General features: G+C 39.6%; 1 protein-coding gene across 1 annotated transcript in view; it reads right to left on the bottom strand.

Moving 5' to 3' along the window:
- Positions 1–21,595, bottom strand: part of TNIK (TRAF2 and NCK interacting kinase) — a 410,774-nt gene that overhangs the window by 40,328 nt on the left and 348,851 nt on the right. Inside the window, exons 16-20 of the mRNA XM_061193436.1 lie at positions 13,963–14,202; positions 11,426–11,532; positions 4,577–4,740; positions 2,442–2,539; positions 1,543–1,566 (exon numbers count right to left, since the gene is read on the bottom strand). Coding sequence (XP_061049419.1) covers positions 1,543–1,566; positions 2,442–2,539; positions 4,577–4,740; positions 11,426–11,532; positions 13,963–14,202 — 633 coding nt within the window. The remainder of the gene's footprint in view (positions 1–1,542; positions 1,567–2,441; positions 2,540–4,576; positions 4,741–11,425; positions 11,533–13,962; positions 14,203–21,595) is intronic.

Genomic DNA, 21,595 nt, shown 5'->3' with positions numbered 1-21,595 from the left:
ACAGCTTTCACCCCCTCAATTATTTCTACCTCTGTTGCCTACCTCTCATCTCTGTCCAGTGTGCTAGAGTATCCTGAAATAAATAAAGCAATTTTTAAAAGCCTAAAATATCCTGGGTTAACCAGATGAAATCCATGGGAGCCCTTTCCCTCATGACAGCCACCTCCAAGCTAATTTCTGGACTCATAAGAGGCAACCTTGAGTTGTGCACACACGCGACCATTTTATTGGCAGCCTGAGGATCAGGACTGATTGGGAGAAAACTGATAAAATTTGTGATAATCCCTGTCCTTCTCACTCTCGTGAGGAGAAGGGGCAAGGCTGTAGCACAGAGCAATTAAAAACATTTCCCTTTTTTCTTTCTATAATGCCATCCACGCACTGTAGACATGTAGAATCTTTTTTTTTTATATAAGCAATAATTCTTTAACTATGATAATGACTTTCTAAATCACTCTGAACGGTGAGGCGGTCATAATTCTGAAAAAGTGATGCTTTTTGGTAAAGATCAGACACACAGAAACATGCTTCTCCCACCAGAATAGCTCCACGCCTCAGCTCCACGCCTGGCTTTACATAGCACTTCACGCTTCAGAAAATGCTCTCGCACTCATGATCCTGAGTGAACCTAAACAATCTTGTGAGCGAGGAAAGGCAGGTGTTTTCATCCCCATTTTACAGATGAGGAAACTGGCCCAGAGAGTTCGTGAGACTGGCCCCTCCAGTTATTTATTGGGGCAGCCAGAATTTGAATGCAGCTTGTTCACCCCCAAAGCCAGTGCTTTTTCCATATCATTTCACAAAAACGGTGCTCAGCCTTAAAGCCACAATGCTAGCCTTCAGATTCCATGCAGTTAGGACTCTTTGCAGAAGGCCTCCCTCTTCCAAAACAACTCCACTATGCTGTATTCACGCAGGTCTGACAAAGAGCAGTGAGGCAGTCATCCTTCTTAGCAAGCTACTTAAGATTGGCAAAGCCATATATTTTTCTAATGGAAAAATGTCACCACAGATAAGGAAATAAAGTTACTTAACTCGCCAGGATTCATTAACTAAAGTTGACGTTGCCGCTGATGCTGTAGTTAATGTCCCACAAACTAATCTAACAATACCCGGTAACTCCTTGTTCACAAATCACACACTATAAATTTGGACAACCCTAGAATGATGTCTCTTTTCTTTGTTCGTAAAACTGCCATCCCCTAGCAAGGCTGGCGAGTGCAGGCTAAAAGCTCAGGTATTGCTACTAGAAGATACTAGAATGAGAAACTGTGCTAATAACAAAGCACCGATGCTTATCTTTAGCTAGACTGGAACATTGGAAAAGTGACATTTTGGCTAGAAGGAAGGTCTCTGGAGCTATACACAGTGTCTGAGGGGCTCAGGCTGGCTTCTGTGAAAGGGCTCTCCTCCCAGCAGATCACTCCAAAGGAATGAACTTTAATCTGTGATCCAATTGGCCACCTTTCTAAATATCAGCCTCAGGAAGTCAGTTTATATTTACATCTTGTGAAAGCATGACCAAGCAAAGGTAATACTAACCTCGTCTATAGCTTTCTTATAGCTCTGAGATAAGAGGAAACCAATCCAGAAGAATCCACGGGAGGGGGAAAAGCCGGAAGAAAGGCAGCAGGTTAGACACAAAATGGAAATTGTTAGTACACAACTGATAAATGCAAAAGGGCAAGAAGAACCTCAACCCAGAATGGTGTGAATGCCCTTCATTGTTACCCTCACTGTACTTCCTTACTTTAAAACGTAAAAAAATAAAGTAAACGAAAACATCTTCACATCCATTTCACAGAAAAGATTCTTGGAAAATTTAAATAAAATAAGTGGATAATAACTCATTCCAAATTAATTTCCAACTTTCGAATTTCAGCCTCCATGCTCTTATTTCTTTCTTTAAGGCTATTTGGGGTCTGACGAGTTACAGCAATGAAGCTAGATTTCAGGTTGTCAGCCCCCTATCAGACCATGCTTATCAAGTTTTGGTCTAGAAAATACAGTCCTGGAGCGGCAGAAATGCAGCAGAAAAATTGCAATATTAATTCATGTGGAAAATAATATAGGAAAAGGCCAGAATATTCAAGAGAAATCCATAGAAAGTGCCCAAATATTCTTAATTGTTACTTTCAACATCTTTTTGCTAAAGCTGCTGAGTAGAAATTATGGAATAATGTGAGTTATTTCTCTTCCTGTTTTATTCTGTAACATAGTGCTAATGATCAGCAAAATAACCAAAGGCAGATAAGCAATCCAAGATCTGTTCATTTCTTTCCTAATCAGGTATGACTTCCTTCCAGATGCTTCTAGCATCCGTTCTTATTAATCTCAACATTTTTTGTTTCATAGTCAGGAGTGCATCCCCAACTACTTTATCCTGCGGGTTCTCTGGGAAATTAAAAGAGTTCAAAATGGTTTGAGAGAAAAGCACTCACAGCCGGTCGACTAGGTCGGGTAATTTCCCTGGATTCTTCAGGTTTCATCTTGGAAGGCTCATGGGGGAGCACAGGTGATCCTTCCGACTTACTGTTGGCTAGAGGAAAAAACAGAGGGCCAAGAAAGATAATGACCATCAGAAGGTGTTGGCTCAAGTTCTGGAGTTCTGTGGTGAGTCAGCCTTGGAAATGACTCAGCGGACACCTCATTCACTTAGGCAAATCCTCAAGCACATCCGTGAGAAAGCAGTCAATGTTCAGGCAAACAAAATCAGCCATACACATTTAGTCTTATAACCTGGAGGTCACTGGTAATAATAAGAAAAACTAGCCAGCACCGCCACTTACTGAGCGCTAATTTTGTGTCAGGCTTAGTGCTAAACGCTTTCTATGTCAATTGCCTCATTGAATCCTTGCTCCAACCCAATGACGTGGCACTGTTTTCCTGTATGACAGTTGAACACAGACTTAGAGAGATGACACAACTAGCCTAAGGTTACACTGAAGTTATGTGCAGAGCTGGGATTCTGTCTGATTTCTCCAAGTCCTATTCTCAATTATGATACTAAACTAGCCACTGAGTTAGCATTCTATGTTTGATTTCTTCTTTTACCACTGACCCATCAGGGTAAGTTTTTCTGACGAAATGTTGTAGAAAAATATAGAAACCTGTTTTATTTGGAGGAACGATTTTTAAATGGGGGGAGGAAAGGGGAGTTGTCTAGGGTGAGGGCAGGAAGGAGAGTGTTGGTGATAAAGGGGAAGGGCCCTAGAATAGAGGTTATAGAGCAAGGGCTGGGGGAGGGCTGCCTGACAGCTACAAGTGAAGAGCATCCCTCCGATTTATGAGCTTATAGGTAGAGAAGAAGCAATCTAAGGTGGGAGAGATTCCTTTGTTTGGTTTCAAAGTGGTCTTTCCTGGGTAGGGATACACCAGGGATATGAGTGCTTTTAACCCAGAAAAACTAAAGGCCAAAGGAAAGAAGATAAGAATTAAACCTGAATCAGATCAGAGAATTAAAATGGTATACCTAAGTTTGGTTTTCTTTAGCATTTGCTCTAACTAAGCAAATTAAGTTGCTTATGAATAGAAAAAAGGTAAGGGAATGGCAGTTTTCCAAAGTAAGTAACTTTACATCTGGATCAAGGCAACAAAAGTATACATAGTTCTGGGTGGTGCCACTGATGTCAGAAGATCGCACATCGGGGCAGCCACAGGCCAGTCCCTATCCTAATTCATAGACACAAGCATTGCATGTCTGACATCGATCTTTCCAAAATGGACGTACAGTGAGTTTACTCAAAGAAATATTAGGAGGTAAAGTATGATTGTGTCTAATGAAGAGGCTAAGAGAGAATAAAGAACTGGTGGTTTTCATTAGGCAGAGTAATTTATAAGTGTTTTCCAAATTGCACTTAAAAAAAAATCCCGGTCTTTATTACTTGGAGGCAAAATTATCTTCTGAAAAAGATTATGCAGAAAGAGTACATTTTGATTAGCTATAAACAATAGGTTATCATGTATAATTAGCTGGACACATTAATGTTTTTCACAAGCTTCCTCATTAATGAAAACTAAGCAATGAAGAATGACTTGAATTAAATGGTCAGAGAGGCTAATTTTTACCTCTCTAATAGGAAAACCCAGAAGAATCAAGTATACTTTTTAAGTCATAGATTTTATATCTTCTCTCAAGTGTATATTTATTCTACATTAGCCTTTATTAACTTTCCCTTTGAAAAATACCTTGTATTCTGAACACAGTTGACACAAGGGGAAGAGGATACTTGGGGGTCCATGAAACTCTAACCAATCAATCAAATGGAAATGGAAATTCAGGTGACTGATGACTACATTTTCAAATAAGACCAATATTCTGTGATCTCCCTGGAGAACACCGGTATCTGCAATTAGAAAGGATTTAGTCCACACTGATGTCACACATATAACTGGGGATGGTGGTCCACTCCCCTAAGGAGACTGAGGCTGAGAGCAGTTAAGCGGCTCTTCAGCAACGCACAGTGGTGGCCACGCCAGGACCAGAAGTCACAGAAGTCAGGAAGTAATCTGATTCCCTGTGCATGGCTCTCCTCCTCAGGGAATGCTGTCCTGGAAAGGTAGGGGAAAGCGTTACCTCGAACCCTGGTCCGTTCGCTGGATCCTGCTTGTGACCCAGGTTGAGAGCCTCCTTGGGAGCTGGGCTGGGAGCTAGGGGTGCTGGAGCTGGAGGAACTGCCACTGCTGGTCCTCTGCAAGGGGCTCTCCACAACGGGCTCAGTTCTCCGGAGGTCAGGGTTGCTGCATGGACAGCAGAGCACAGAGATTACACTCTCAAGACTTTGCCACTGGTAGACACAAGCATAGTCCAGTCCCATCCCCAGTACGAAGGGGTAAAGAGAGTACTTATATGATCTTGCATTACAGGGGTCAATGGTAATGATAGTCATGCTATCCTCTGTGGAGCTCCTGGCCAGATTCTGTATCTGGACGGGAAGAACTCTTGACCTAACTCTTGGGTCATCACACCGAACGTATTAGCTCTGAAATGGTGAATCTTCAAAGGAGGCTTTCTTTTAAACCCCTTTTCCTATTCTCATTGTAAAACACTTGAAAATATTACAAGATAAAAATAAGGAAGCAATGCATGCAACCTCTGAATCGAGATACTCAACTATATTTTACTGGATGGAATATTATCTTCTAGTCTTTTTTCTTTTGTATGTATGGAAGCACACTGTATATTCAATTTTGCATCTTGCTTTTTTCCCCTTTAGGCTGCATTGCGAGCAGCTTCTTATGCTTCTAAAAACAATAATAGCTGCATAGTATTCCATTATATAGATAAATTAGTTCAACCATTCTTCTATTGTTAGGTGCTTCCAATACATTGCTATTATACATAACAGTGAAATAACCATCTAGATGCATACAAATATTCACAATCACATCTCTCCTAGAACTGGAATTCTTGGGTGGAAGGGCATGAACTTAGGTATGTATGTGCACATATATATGTATGTGAATGTATAAACGTACTGCCAGTTTTCACTGAAGTGTATGAGACGATCCATCTCACTGAATTCTTACCAGGCTTTATTATGAACAGCTAACTAATTTGTAAAAAATTGTACTTTGTTGTTTCAGTACAGTTTTAAAAAATTAAGTGAAGTAAGTCAGAAAGAGAAAAACAAATACCATAGGCTAACACATATATATGGAATCTAAAAAAAAAAAAAAGGTCCTGAAGAACCTAGGGGCAGGACAGGAATAAAGACGCAGATGTAAAGAATGGACTTGAGGGCACAAGGAGGGGGAAGGGGAAGCTGGGACGAAGTGAGAGAGTGGCATGGACATATATACACTACCAAATGTAAAATAGATAGCTAGTGGGAAGCAGCCTCATAGCACAGGGAGATCAGCTCGGTGCTTTGTGATCACGTAGAGGGTTGGGATAGGGAGGTTGGAAGGGAGATACGAGAGGGAGGAGACATGGGGATATATGTATACATATAGCTGATTCACTTTGTTATACAGCAGAAACTAACACAACATTGTAAAGCAATTATACTCCAATAAAGATGTTATTAAAAAAATGTAATTCTATGCTTTCCTTTTGCTCTGCCCATTTCAGGAGTATCAAGTGGGTAACAGGTACTCTGCACTGTGTTGGGTGTCAGATGCTTCATGTATAAATGTGAAAATAATATGGTCCCTTCCCTCGAGACACTTGCAGTTTGGTCTGTTAAAATCTGGCCACAAAATGGCATCATTAAAGCAGCAACTAAAGCAAATAATTTCTTTCTGAAAACACAGGAGTCTTGCTTTGCAGTAACGTATTTGGGGAAAATATTTGGTCGAGTTGCAAAAATTCTTAAATATTGGGTTATTGGAAGACATGGCTGGTGGTCCTGGAAAACATGTGAAAATAAAATATGTCCTCATAATTTATTAATTTTGATCATACAAATGGAGAATTTATGACAATATTCACCTCTTAAATTTTTTATGGTAAAGGGGCTGCTAAGTCAACCTAACAGTAAAACTGACTGCAGAAGTGAGTGTTGGTAAACTTAAGGAAAACTTTAAAAATTCTTGATATTTTTATGGCACTCCTTTGAGTAGTAATTATTTTTGTGAAAACTGCTAGCATTTAATTGATTGAAATAGATTTGGATCCATAATGGAAATACCCTCCCTCCTGTTTGGAGAATACCTAAAATGATAAATGTGTGATACTTCTGCAATATGCCACCTTTCAAATTTTTCATTTTTTTTTCAAAAAGAACCAATCCTATCTCCTTTCATTCCCAAATAATGAATTCTTCCCCATTGCCCTCTTTCATTAAACAGTAGTGGTCAAGAATTATTTATGTATAACTAATAAATTCTAAAAATATTTTTTCTAAAAATTGTATTACGGGTCAAGGGTGATGGGCATACTAAGGTTTCCTGGTGGTTGCTCTCATTTTGTGGAGATGTAATGTAGTGTTCTTTGTATGAAAAAAAAAATCTATGAAGAGAATACAGTGAGTTCTGAGTATTTTCCCTGGCAGCTGTGGTGTGGTAGCAGGATCCAGCTCTTTGCTCGAATACAGCACTCCTTTGATCATTTAACCAAAACCTTTCTATTAAATACCTGCTTTGTGAGACCAGTTGGACCAGTTTGAGGGATGGAGGAGAGTACAGGTCACAGGGCAGACAGTCAAGGTACAACATAATCCTAGAGATGAGACGTGTGCGATGGAGACAACAGCCAGCAAGGCAAAACTCCATATGCTGGGCGAGCATCTGCAAATGGTGTTGGAGTTTAGGAAACAGGCATGCAGCCTGGAGCGGTCAACAGTGGTGTCAGGAAGGAGACAGGACTTGATTAGGCTTCAGAGGGGTGGGGGAAGAGTGTGAGCAGACATCGGCTGGGGTTTTCCTGGGGCTTGTTGATGTAAAGAGGACGCCACCCTGACTGGGTACCAAGTCTGCGTTAGGAAACCCTGGGAGAGTGGGTCATCAGAAGAAATGGGCGGCTTATGCAGCAATGGCCTTGACGTCTGGCAGAGAACATGGGTCTCCCAGGGCCGGCTTACGAATGACTGGTCAGGATGGAGGCAGGCTGACCAGAGAGGAGGCTGCTGCCATGCTAGATGATAAGGCCCAGGCCAGGGTTGTCCTGGCATAAAAGAGTGGCCTGGGCATCAGCAGAACCAGCCGGGATGAACCTGCATCTCTGACTGGGGCTCAAGGGCCTCTTTCAGTGTGAAGTTAATTGGATCCCATGGGCATTAAATCCCCGACCTGGGCCTTGTTAGTACAAGTCCCCTCCAACTGGAGCTAACCAGTGTGGATGCCGATCTTAATAGGGTGCTATTTTTGCTGCTGGAGTCTGAAAGAAGTGTTTAGTTTCTATGTAACCACACACAGAAAGAGGGAAACCTTTAAAATGCGTTTCTACCTTATTTGCTTTTTTGGTAAAATATGAGTGTTTTGAGAAAATGTCACACTGTTCATATTTTTCTCTTCCTTATTATGTTGTAATTTAGTCTGGCCTAGGGGCCAAGGGGGCTGAGATAAATGCTCTTAGAGGGGATCAATTTCAGAAGAATTCCATGAAATAACAGATTTCCCTTGTTCATATATTAACTGAGCCTACTCAGATCCAAATGTGTAAAAATGTGAAAACATTCATATAGATTTCTTTAAATGCTAACTTTTAGCTCAGACATTTGCCATCCTGCAGAGAATGCTGTTTGGTCTATAAAACACACAGTAAAGTGAAAATTATTCCATTTACTTGAGTCATATAAAAAAGTCAAAACAGAAAATTAGGATTACAAAGTGATTTCTTGGCCCAAATACTAAGGCCAAGTCTATAATTAACTGGCCGCCCACCAAAATTCATTTTACTTTGTTCTTTGATGACATAGCAAATGAGAACAAACAAGCCATAAGAAGACAGGTTTGGGATGGGATGGAGAATTATTTTTTGAAATTAAGCATTTAGTCATTGGGTTTTGACTGGGTGTTACTGGATTAATTTAAATCTTTTCATACTCTGTACTTGTTAAATCAAATTTTAATGTGCTTTAAAAGAACACATGAATCAAAGTTAAATGTTAAAGTGTATGGAAGGTTTTAAAACAGAAATTTAAAAAATGAACGGATCAAATCATGATTTAAACTCAACTGTTCACCTTGACATTTAAGGCAGTATAAGGCATTTGGGAGTCTATACAGTATTGCAAAGGACAAAATATTTAAAAGCAACCCTTTTTTTTATGGCTTTATGGATGGGCAGTTGTCCGACAAATGGTACAAAAATAACTATGAGGACTTTATTAGAACCAATAGAAAATAAGACAGTCTCTAAGTTCAGTAACAGCCTCCCTCCCACTCCGCTCCTACCGCCCGTGAATCACATCTCCCATTGTCTGTGCCCCTGTGTATTTCCTTTACACACTGACTCTGGGCTTGGCCGTGTGACTTGTGGTTGCCAATGGGACATCAGTAAAGATGATAGAAGCAAAGGCTTCAAAAGTGCTTGTGTATTGGGGCTTTCCCTCTTGGGATGCTGTCCCGAAATCACCAGTCAAGAAGCCCCGGATGAAAGACCACATGAAGGTACAGCTGACCTATCAGCTCAGTGAAGCTGCATAAGCAAGCCCAGGTGAGACCAGCGGAACAACTTTGCAGCCAACCCACAGAATCGTGAGCAATAATAAATCATTACTATCTCAGGCCACTATGTCTTGGCATGCTATATTATGCAACAAAGGTGAACTAAAGCCATCTCTAGCACAGTAAATATACCAAATTCCAAAACGTTTTAAAATGCAATCCAATCTAGAGTTGCAGAGTCTGATTCACATCTTAAATGCTGGTCACTTAGAGATACGTGACAGCAAGGAACAGGCTTGTTGGGCAGATTGTTCCACAAGGCAGAGATAGGGATTCTCCATCCTCCCCCTCCCCTGCGATGCCTCTGACTTTCATTGCAGGTAAATAATTGTTACCTCTTAGCTCACTTCCTCTCTACCTTCTCTGTAAGCAGAAAAACATTAGCTGTCTTCACAAGGTCTGCACTCTTTGTAAAAAGTACGATGTTTAAGAGGTTCCAAGGGAAAAGCACATGTTTTGCAAACCACTGACCATCAAACACCAGTTATCTTAGGGCCTTAATGTCATTAAAATAACATTTCAGAGGGAACAAAGAGTTGCTTTTTATTTGGCTATAGAATGACAGTTCTCTTTCTTTTTGGTTGAGAGAGGGAAAAAGATTTAAAGTTGAAATGATGCTTGATCTATAGCAACTAAAATTCTAAACAACTGATCTAATGAACACAGCCTTGAAGGCTGGGTTCAAATGAGCAAGAAGCACTGATAATTGGGGGCTTATCACTGCTCGAAGAGGGGAACTGTTAAAGTTCAGGCCGGCAATCCAGGCTGACATTCCTGTGGCTCCCTGGTCACAGTCTGCTCCAGGCTTCCTCAGCTGCTCACGGCACCAGCTCAGCGTGAACCTGACGAGTCACCGGACAAAAATTGCTCATTGGCAACTCCACTCAGATGAGCTAGCTTCTTTGCCCTCAAGGGATGAATGTTTTTAGTGCAGTTCCACCTTATTTATGGACTGACCCCTTCCTAAGGCTTTTCATGGGAAGAGGAAAATGAAAGCTTTATGATCAAAAGCATTCCATATTTTAGGATCTGTACAAATAGTCATAACCTTCATTTTCAGTCTCTCCTCTTTTTTTTTTTTTTTTTAAACGGCAACCTATTTTATTTATTTATTTATTTATTTTTGGCTGTGTTGGGTCTTCGTTTCTGTGCGAGGGCTTTCTCTAGTTGCGGCAAGCGGGGGCCACTCTTCATCGCGGTGCGCGGGCCTCTCACTATCGCGGCCTCTCTTGTTGCGGAGCACAGGCTCCAGGCGCGCAGGCTCAGTAGTTGTGGCTCACAGGCCTAGTTGCTCTGCGGCATGTGGGATCTTCCCAGACCAGGGCTCGAACCCGTGTCCCCTGCATTGGCAGGCGGATTCTCAACCACTGCGCCACCAGGGAAGCCCCTCTCCTTCTCTTTGACTAGCAAGAGTCCTCTTATGAACACAATGAAGATGGATAAAACAGCCTGCCCAAGTTCCTTTTTATAGTCTCAGCAGAGGCCATTTGCTATTTCAGTTGATCCTAAAAAGGAGTGTACTCTTCATGAAAAATCTGAGGGAAGCTTGATGAACTATAGCAGCAAACAGCATCTGTTACCACATAAAATCTGCTCAGGTACTGTAAGGATATTGTTTATTTTCCAGCTTCTTCTCTTGAGACCTCGACACCAACCAGTAGGTGGATGCAACTTCCTGACTGTAGGAATATACAGGGTTGGTAGACAATTCTAGGAGAGCACAGAGCAACAGTGGGGGCATCACGGTATTTCAGTGATGTTCCTTAAGGCCAGAGGTGACTTCCTCATGAGAACTAGTTCTTCTGTAATTTGCCAGACTAGGGAAGTTCTGCAGCTGGTGGCTACAGCATTTCTTTGGCAATTACTTTGTACTGTCTCAATAGCTCCCACGGCACATTTCTTGACCTGATGCTAAAATCATCTCAGATCAGGCCATTTTGTTTGGCTGGCTTCATGAAACGGTCTCTGACGTAACAGTCAGGGGCGCTGCACCCAGACTTCTATGTGTAGTCTTACTCCCACATTTACAAAACTGCCAAGTAAGGTAAACCTGGTTGGATTCTGGGCTGATTCATTCGTTGACTCTGTGATTCATTGACTCGTTCATTCATGAGCCCTCACTGTACACTGATTTCTGTGAAAGGCTACTGAAGAAATAAAAGACATGTGTCTGGTCCACCAAAGCTTACAGTCTGGGTGGCCAGCCAACATGCCTCTGAAGTGAAAAAAGAACAAAGACTTTTTTTAGGAAAGCAACAATGACAATGGTAGGTGGGGACTTCTCCCTTCAACTTACCCATCTTCCTTCCCTTACCTTGCTCTGATGGGTTGAGATCCTAGTCTGGGTCCCAGAGCACTACCATTTCCAGGAGAATTCTTTCTCGCTAATGCTGGGGATATAGAAGTTGTTCTTTGAGGCACCTGAAAGAAAACCAGAATTCAGAAATATTTCCCATAAAATAGCTTCCACAGGGTTCTGACTGAAAAGCAACCTACTCCTTTCCTAAGATCTGCCAGGAGATACAGAACTATCAGAAACAGGAAAGAAACATCTTGCATTTCTCAAAGAAATATTAACTCCCTAAACAAAATCAAACGAAAGGCAATGAGGCACATTTCAGCCACCATTAGGGAGTACCAAGTGCTCAATTTTAAAAACAAATTTAGAAACAGACCAAGCCAATTATTTTGATTCACTGGGCTAAAATAATTGATTTCCTTTGTTTGCACAAGAGTGGTGGATATCAGAAATTTCTCTGGGGTATCATTAACTCAGCTGATCATTGGAAATTGCATCTGATGAGACATCCAGATAAACCAAGTTCCATTTTTAACTCACAATACAACTGATAAACAGGTAAGGAAATTATGAAATCTGGTGAGAAATTAGGGTATCAGGCTAGAACTTAGGACATAAGCCACATGTTAGTGAGCTCAGAAAAACTACTGCAATAGATCCTGAACGGTTCCACTTCCTAATCGACTTGCAATTTCTAATTAAACACAAACCGCCAACTCTGAACTTTGGAAGGTCAATTTGCAAACGTAATACAAAACAGGACTAATACTGAAAATACTGGAAGGTCTTCAAAAAACTATGTGAATACCAGTCAGACTGTGAGGTACAGTAGGAAAACGTATCATTAGCTTATCTGTCAAGGGCCTAAGGTAGAATTCAAGTATGCCTCATGTTACGAAACATTTTCTAATGAAATCAAATACTGGTAAGTGCACCAAAGGAGTCCAACATGAGGGGAGAGTAGAGGAAAAACTTACTTTATGAAAAGTGACTAGGAAATGAAAGTGTACATCTCCTGTGACAGCTGGATGGGCTAAACATTCATCAGCTGCTTCAACTTTTATTTATTTTTGGAGGCCCTTTTAAAGTAGGTTTATGTTTTGTACTAGGTATTTTTAAATTATGCTTTGTTTTAATATTATGCTTAGTATATTAAATGATATTTAACACTAATACGGATCTTATTGGTTATTATAATACATTTTAAGATAAAAACCTAGAAAGATGAGTCAGTGAAGTGAAGCAGAATAACCAAATCAGTGTTCCCACCTGCTCAAATTAAATATTATTATCATTATTTTTCCTTTTGCACTTGGTCAACTGAAATAGTTGTAGAGAGAGAGAGTCTAATGAATTATTAAAACCTAAAATCTATGTACTGATCTCAATTTTTTCTCCCAGAGTTATAAGTGCGTGCCTGCGTGTTTTTAGAGAGTGGACCAATAACGTCAAATGTTTCCCTAGCTCTCCTGTCTGCTCCTCTGCCCATCCTATTTTCCAGATTGAACTTTGCTCCATAAATAACCTTTTCTGATGGCACCTCTGCTTCCACAAGATGAGAACAACAACAAAAGAGCCATTATCAGCTAATTTCATTTTCAAAATAATGGAAATCCTGGTATAATATCCTTCTGAGAGGAAGATGAGGAAAAATATTTGAAAATCATTGGGTAAAAAGGTCTTTTTTCTGGAATCAACAATGGCATCGATTTCTGGAAATTGTGGGACATTCCATTTGTCATAGCTCTTATGCTGAGTTCAGGAGAAAGGGGAATCCTGAACTGGGAAGAATCTGATGCAAAAATTTCTACAGTATTTTGATATTTCCAGGTTGTCTGTAGTGAGATGCAGCGCCACGTTCTAGGACATTTTTTGGAATGTACAACAACTTGGTATAGGCAAAAACAAAACAAATGAAACCAAACCAGTGGAATGGCTGGTCATTTTACCCTAGAGTTTAATCCTCAGTAATCAATTAAGGCTGGAATTAAATTATAACCTGGCCTAGAAGGAGCTTTCCTTAAGTGGAGCCAACTAAAATATTCTAAGAGCATTACTATCTTCTGGACATTTGAAACCTGTTTTCACTTTGGGTTATTAAAAATAGGAATAAAAAACTTCTTTACTTTTTAATCTGGAAATTTAAAATTTGTCTAGACATAGATTAAGTCATCAATGAAAATATCCATATTATTCTATTTCTTAAGATGGATAGTTAAAAGAACAGTTTGGAATGCTTGGGGTTGCGAGTTCTAATTCTGGATACAGGATATATGCTTCCAAGTCATTCAGTCTACCTGAGCCTCCATTTCTTTGGCGAAAATGGAGATCAGAAATGATAAACGACAATCCAAGTCTTAGCTTGGGAATGAGGAGGGACCAAAACAAACGTGAGAAGGGACGGTGCTTTGGTGCCAGGTTCTTCAATACTATGAATGGTCTGGAACAGGGGTAATAACAATGATAACAGTAATAGTAATAGTAATAATAATAATAATAACAAACAATGATGACGATGATAGTGATGTCGATAAAAACCCCAGTAATATTACCTTTGGTGGAATGTCTTCTTCCTGTCGTAACCAAGAGCTTCGGTCAAACTTCTCGATGCGAGTGGGGAGAGGCGGGTTTTCAGAGGTGGGATCCGAGTTCTGGCGCGGCATCTCCACACGGTGAGAGCTCACGTTCAGAGCCTCCTGAAACCCAGAGAGGCCCTTCGTGGGCTGCTCGTGCACCGACTGGGAGGCGGTCAAAGCAGGTCCCTGGGATTTCACAGCTACCAGATGTGGGATCTAAGCATCAAACCAACATCACAGCAGTGTTATTAGAAGAAAAAGCAGATCAGCTAGGACCTCACTCAGGGGAAGGGAAAATAAAATTTTAGGGAGAAAGAACCGGAGTACACAGAGCCCATCACAGTTCTCTGCAGCATGCTTTTCAAAGCCCTCCCGAATTTCCCATTTAGAGCTGGAGGGCTGCACCAGGGTTCCTGGCAAAGAGTTAAATGATTGACTTGGGACTGCTAAGAAGTCAGTGAAATAAGTGTCATGATAATGATTTTTAGTGAACATTTATTGAGCAGCAGTACAATATATTTACAAGCACTTCTCTTCTAATGCTACAAACTTCCTCCTTTCAACCTCCTAACTTTGACTTCAGAGAGTGCTCTGTGAAACAAGAATTGCTCTGAACATCTTACTTCTTGTGAACTCACTAAATCCACCATGAGATGGACACAATTGTTTTCCTCATTTTACTCATGAGAATGTAAGGATTAGAGAGGGTAAGTAACAACCTAGATTTCACAGTTAATATGTGCCAGAGCCTGGATTGTAACCCACACATACACTTAATTGTAGTTCCGGTATTGTAACCCCACAGCCTAACTGCTACACTATCCTGCTTTCTGGTGAACTGGCTCTTACCAGCTAGGATATTATATATCTCTCGACACCAGGACGTTTCTTTTAGAGTTGTGGTAAGTCTCACAATTTGGCATGTGTTGATGTTGTTCATGCAGGGAAGAAATGTAGTCCTTAGGCAGAAGTGTGGCTTTTTAAGACAAATCATGAACATCTAGAGTTCAGAGTACCCTTTACCATTAGCACTGTTCACACTTCACTGTTTGTGCTCATGTGAGCCTGAGTCCCCCTCCATCACATAGGTAAGCTCCTCAGAGACAAGAGCCATGTCTGACCTCCTATCTCAGAGTCTAGCACTGTGCCTGGCATGTGAAGGTGCTCAGTCAATCTTGGCTGGGAAAACATCTAGAGTACTTTCTAAATTTAACTGTTAATTCCACAAACATTAATCTAGTACCTGCTTTGTACAAGGGACCTACCAGACCCTTTTTGGATTGAAATCTCAGTGCCCAGACTGCTGGGGAGCATTTCTACAGCCCTCCTCCACCAGCCTGGCCCCGTTCCTCTTGCCCTTGAGGTCTTATCCCTGGAGCAGCCCTGTCCCAGCCTCTTCAGACCATCCTGGGTCTGAAACCTGCAATGTTATTCATTATGGTTCAGAGGAAATTCTCAAAGTCCAGTTCAGTGGAATGTTATGCTTCAACCAGAATAGAACTGTAACCAATCAAATTTATATTAAGGGTAAATATCATTATAAATATATTAAGTATTAATATGAAAACAAAGCCTATCTTACAAATATGTAGTACATGCACCCCAATGTTCACAGCAGCACTGTTTACAACAGCCAAGACATGCAAGCAACCTAAATGTCCATCGACAGAGGAATGGATAAAGAAGATGTGGTACACATATACAATGGAATATTACTCAGCCATAAAAAAGAATGAAATATTGCCATTTGCAGCAACATGGAGGGACCCAGAGATTATCATACAAAGTGAAGTAAGTCAGAAAGAAAAAGACAAATACAATAAGGTATCACTTATATGTGGAATCTAAAATATGACAAAAATGAACTTATCTATGAAACAGACTCACAGACATTGAGAACAGACTTGTGGTTGCAAAGGCGGAGGGGGTTGGGGAAGGAACGGATTGGGAGTTTGAGATTAACAGATGCAACTATCATGTATAGAATGGATAAACAACAAGGTCCTACTGTATAGCACAGGGAACTATATTCAGTATCCTGTGATAAACCATAATGGAAAAGAATATGAAAAAGAATGTAATATATTTATGTTTAACTGAATCACTTTGCTGTAAAATAGAAACTAACACAACATTGTAAATCAACTATACTTCAATACACAAACCTACTTTAAAAGAGCACCCAAAATAAAAACAAAAATTGAAGCTCCTGAGGAATGTTTAATCCAATTAGCTGTCACAGGATATCTACATTTTCATTTCCTAGTCACTTCAATAGAGTTTCATAAGTTTTCCCTCTACTTCCCCCTTCTACAGGGCAAAAGTACCCTAAAAGGTCAAAGTTAGGGGCTTTTTAAAGAGGAAGTTTGCGTGTTAAAAGAGAAGTTTCTATAAAAATGTACCCCATGGACAAGCCTCTTAGATAGCCTCATCCACCAGAGGGCAGGCAGCAGAAGCAAGAAGAACTACATTCCTGCAGCCTGTGGAACAAAAACCACATTCACAGAAAGAGAGACAAGATGAAAAGGCAGAGGGCTATGTACCAGATGAAGGAACAAGATAAAACCCAAGAAAAACAACTAAATGAAGTGGAGATAGGAAACCTTCCAGAAAAAGAATTCAGAATAATGATAGTGAAGATAATCCAGGACCTCATCCTGGAAAAAGAACGGAGGCAAAGATCAAGAAGATGCAAGAAATGTTTAACAAAGATCTAGAAGAATTAAAGAACAAACAGAGATGAACAATACAATAACTGAAATGAAAAATACACTAGAAGGAATCAATAGCAGAATAACTGAGGCAGAAGAACGGATAAGTGACCTGGAAGACAGAATGGTGGAATTCACTGCTGCGGAACAGAATAAAGAAAAAAGAATGAAAAGAAATGAAGACAGCCTAAGAGACCTCTGGGACAACATTAAATGCAACAACATTCACATTATAGGGGTCCCAGAAGGACGCGAGCAAATATTTGAAGAGATTATAGTTGAAAATTTCCCTAACATGGGAAAGGAAATAGCCACCCAAGCCCAGGAAGTGCAGAGAGTCCCATACAGGATAAACCCAAGGAGAAACACACCGAGACACATAGTAATCAAATTGGCAAAAATTAAAGACAAAGAAAATTATTGAAAGCAGCAAGGGAAAAACAAAAAATAACATACAAGGGAACTCCCATAGGTTAACAGCTGATTTCTCAGCAGAAACTCTACAAGCCAGAAGGGAGTGGCATGACATATTTAAAGTGATGAAAGGGAAGAACCTACAACCAAGATTACTCTACCTGGCAAGGATCTCATTCAGATTCGATGGAGAAATCAAAAGCTTTACAGACAAGCAAAAGCTAAGAGAATTCAGCACCACCAAACCAGCTCTACAACAAATGCTAAAGGAACTTCTCTAAGTGGGAAACACAAGAGAAGAAAAGGACCTATAAAAACAAACCCAAAACAATTAAGAAAATGGTAATAGGAACATACACATCGACAATTACCTTAAACATGAATGGATTAAATGTTCCAACCAAAAGACACAGGCTCGCTGAATGGATACAAAAACAAGACCCATATATATGCTGTCTGCAAGAGACCCACTTCAGACCTAGGGACACATACAGACTGAAAGTGAGGGGATGGAAAAAGATATTCAATGCAAATGGAAATCAAAAGAAATTTGGAGTAGCAATACTCATAGCAGATAAAATAGACTTTAAAATAAAGAATGTTACAAGAGACAAAGAAGGACACTACATAATGATCAAGGGATCAATCCAAGAAGAAGATAAAGCAATTATAAATATATATGCACCCAACATAGGAGCACCTCAATACATAAGGCAACTGCTAACAGCTATAAAAGAGGAAATCGACAGTAACACAATAATAGTGGGGGATTTTAACACCTCACTTACACCAATGGACAGATCATCCAAACAGAAAATTAATAAGGAAACACAAGCTTTAAATGACACAATAGACCAGATAGGTTTAATTGATATTTATAGGACATTCCATCCAAAAACAGCAGATTACACTTTCTTCTCAAGTGTGCACGGAACATTCTCCAGGATAGATCACATCTTGGGTCACAAATCAAGCCTCAGTAAACTTAAGAAAATTGAAATCATATCAAGCATCTTTTCTGACCACAATGCTATGAGATTAGAAATCAATTATAGGGAAAAAACCCGTAAAAAACACAAACACATGGAGGCTAAGCAATACGTTACTAAATAACCAAGAGATCACTGAAGAAATCAAAGAGGAAATCAAAAAACACCTAGAGACAAAGGACAATGAAAACACGACGATCCAAAACCTATGAGATGCAGCAAAAGCAGTTCTAAGAGGGAATTTTATAGCAATACAAGCCTACCTCAAGAAACAAGAAAAATCTCAAATAAACAATCTAACCTTACACCTAAAGGAACTAGAGAAAGAAGAACAAACAAAACCCAAAGTTAGCAGAAGGAAAGAAATCATAAAGATTAGAGCAGAAATAAATGAAATAGAAACAAAGAAAACAATAGCAAAGATCAACAAAACTAAAAGCTGGTTCTTTGAGAAGATAAACAAAATTGATAAACCATTAGCCAGACTCATCAAGAAAAAGAGGGAGAGGACTCACATCAATAGAATTAGAAATGAAAAAGTAGAAGTAACAACTGATACTGCAGAAATACAAAGGATCATGACAGAATACTACAAGCAACTATATGCCAATAAAATGGACAACCTGGAAGAAATGGACAAATTCTTAGAAAAGCACAACCTTCTGAGACTGAACCAGGAAGAAATAGAAAATATAAACAGACCAAGCACAAGCACTGAATTTGAGACTGTGATTAAAAATCTTCCAACAAACAAAAGCCCAGGACCAGATGGCTTCACAGGCGAATTCTATCAAACATTAAGAGAAGAGCTAACACCTATCCTTCTCAAACTCTTCCAAAATATAGCAGAGGGAGGAACACTCCCAAACTCATTCTACGAGGCCACCATCACCCTGATACCAAAACCAGAAAAAAATGTCACAAAAAAAGAAAACTACAGGCCAATATCACTGATGAACATAGATGCAAAAATCCTCAACAAAACACTAGCAAACGGAATCCAACAGCACGTTAAAAGGCTCATACAGCATGATCAAGTGGGGTTTATCCCAGGAATGCAAGGATTCTTCAATATACGCAAATCAATCAATGTGATAAACCATATTAACGAACTGAAGCAGAAAAACCATATGATCATCTCAATAGATGCAGAAAAAGCTTTTGACAAAATTCAACACCCATTTATGATAAAAACTCTTCAGAAAGTAGGCATAGAGGGAACCTACCTCAACATAATAAAAGCCATATATGACAAACCCACAGCCACCATCGTTTACAATGGTGAAAAACTGAAACCATTTCCTCTAAGATCAGGAACAAGGCAAGGTTGTCTACTCTCACCACTGTTATTCAACATAGTTTTGGAAGTTTCAGCCACAGCAATCAGAGAAGAAAAAGAAATAAAAGGAATCCAAATCGGAAAAGCAGAAGTAAAACTGTCACTATTTGCAGATGACATGATACTATACATAGAGGATCCTAAAGATGCTACCAGAAAACAACTAGAGCTAATCAATGAATTTGGTAGAATAGCAGGATACAAAATTAATGCACAGAAATCTCTTGCATTCCTATACACTAATGATGAAAAATCTGAAAGAGAAATTAAGGAAACACTCCCATTTACCATTGCAACAAAAAGAATAAAATACCTAGGAATAAACCAACCTAAGGAGACAGAAGACCTGTATGCAGAATACTATTAAGACACTGATGAAAGAAATTAAAGATGATACAAACAGATGGAGAGATATACCATGTTCTTGGATTGGAAGAATCAACATTGTGAAAATGACTGTACTACCCAAAGCAATCTACAGATTCAATGCAATCCCTATCAAACTACCAATGGCATTTTTCACGGAACTAGAACAAAAAATTTCACAATTTGTATGGAAACACAAAAGACCCCGATTAGCCAAAGCAATCTTGAGAAAGAAAAACGGAGCTGGAGGAATCAGACTCCTTGACTTCAGACTATACTACAAAGCTACAGTAATCAAGACAATATGGTACTGGCACAAAAGCAGAAATACAGATCAATGGAACAGGATAGAAAGTCCAGAGATAAACCCACGCACCTATGATCAAGTAATCTAAGACAAAGGAGGCAAGGATATACAATGGAGAAAAGACAGTCTCTTCAATAAGTGGTGCTGGGAAAACTGGACAGCTACATGTAAAAGAATGAAATTAGAACACTTCTAACACCATACACAAAAATAAACTCAAAATGGATCAGAGACCTAAATGTAAGACTGGACACTATAAGATTCTTAGAGGAAAACATAGGAAGAACACACTTTGACATAAATCACAGCAAGATCTTTTTTGATCCACCTCCTAGAGTAATGGAAATAAAAACAAAAATAAACAAATGGGACCTAATGAAACTTCAAAGCTTTTGCAAAGCAAAGGAAACTACAAACAAGATGAAAAGACAACCCTCAGAATGGGAGAAAATATTTGCAAACCAATCAATGGACAAAGGATTAATCTCCAAAATATATAAACAGCTCATGCAGCTCAACATTAAAAAAACAAACAACCCAATCCAAAAATGGGCAGAAGACCTAAATAGACATTTCCCCAAAGAAGACATACAGATGGCCAAGAAGCACATGAAAAGCTGCTCACCATCACTAATTATTAGAGAAATGCAAATCAAAACTACCATGAGGTATCACCTCACACCTGTTAGAATGGGCATCATCAGAAAATCTACAAACAACAAATGCTGGAGAGGGTGTGGAGAAAAGGGAACCCTCTTGCACTGTTGGTGGGAATGTAAATTGATACAGCCACTATGGAGAACAGTATGGAGGTTCCTTAAAAAACTAAAAATTGAATTACCATATGACCCAGCAATCCCACTACTGGGCATATACCCAGAGAAAACCATAATTCAAAAAGACACATGCACCCCAATGTTCATTGCAGCACTGTTCTCAATAGCCAGGTCATGGAAGCAACCTAGATGCCCATCGACAGATGAATGGATAAAGAAGATGTGGTAAATATATACAATGGAATATTACTCAGCCACAAAAAGGAACGAAATTGGGTCATTTGTAGAGACGTGGATGGATCTAGAGACTGTTATACAGAGTGAAGTAAGTCAGAAAGAGAAAAACAAATATCGTATATTAATGCGTATATGTGGAACCTAGAAAAATGGTACAGATGAACTGATTGCAGGGCAGAAATTGAGACACAGATGTAGAGAAAAACGTATGGACACCAAGGGGGGAAGCGGGGGGGGTGGGGATGGTGGTGGTGGGATGAATTGGGAGATTGGGATTGACCTGTATACACTAATATGTATAAAATGGATAACTAATAAGAACCTGCTGTATAAAAAAAAAATTAAATTAAATTTAAAAAAACCTTGAAATTTGCAGCAGTTATGGTTGCAAACTGAGTCTGCTTATAACCATGGTTTATAATTGGCATGATTTCTATTAAAAAAAAAAAATGTACCCCATGGAAGGTTAG

This window comes from Eubalaena glacialis, chromosome 6 (assembly GCF_028564815.1).
Source record: "Eubalaena glacialis isolate mEubGla1 chromosome 6, mEubGla1.1.hap2.+ XY, whole genome shotgun sequence".
NCBI classification, from domain to species: Eukaryota; Metazoa; Chordata; class Mammalia; order Artiodactyla; family Balaenidae; genus Eubalaena; species Eubalaena glacialis.
The sequence above is the reverse complement of the archived record's forward strand: the minus strand, read 5'-3'. Positions and strand labels throughout refer to the sequence as shown.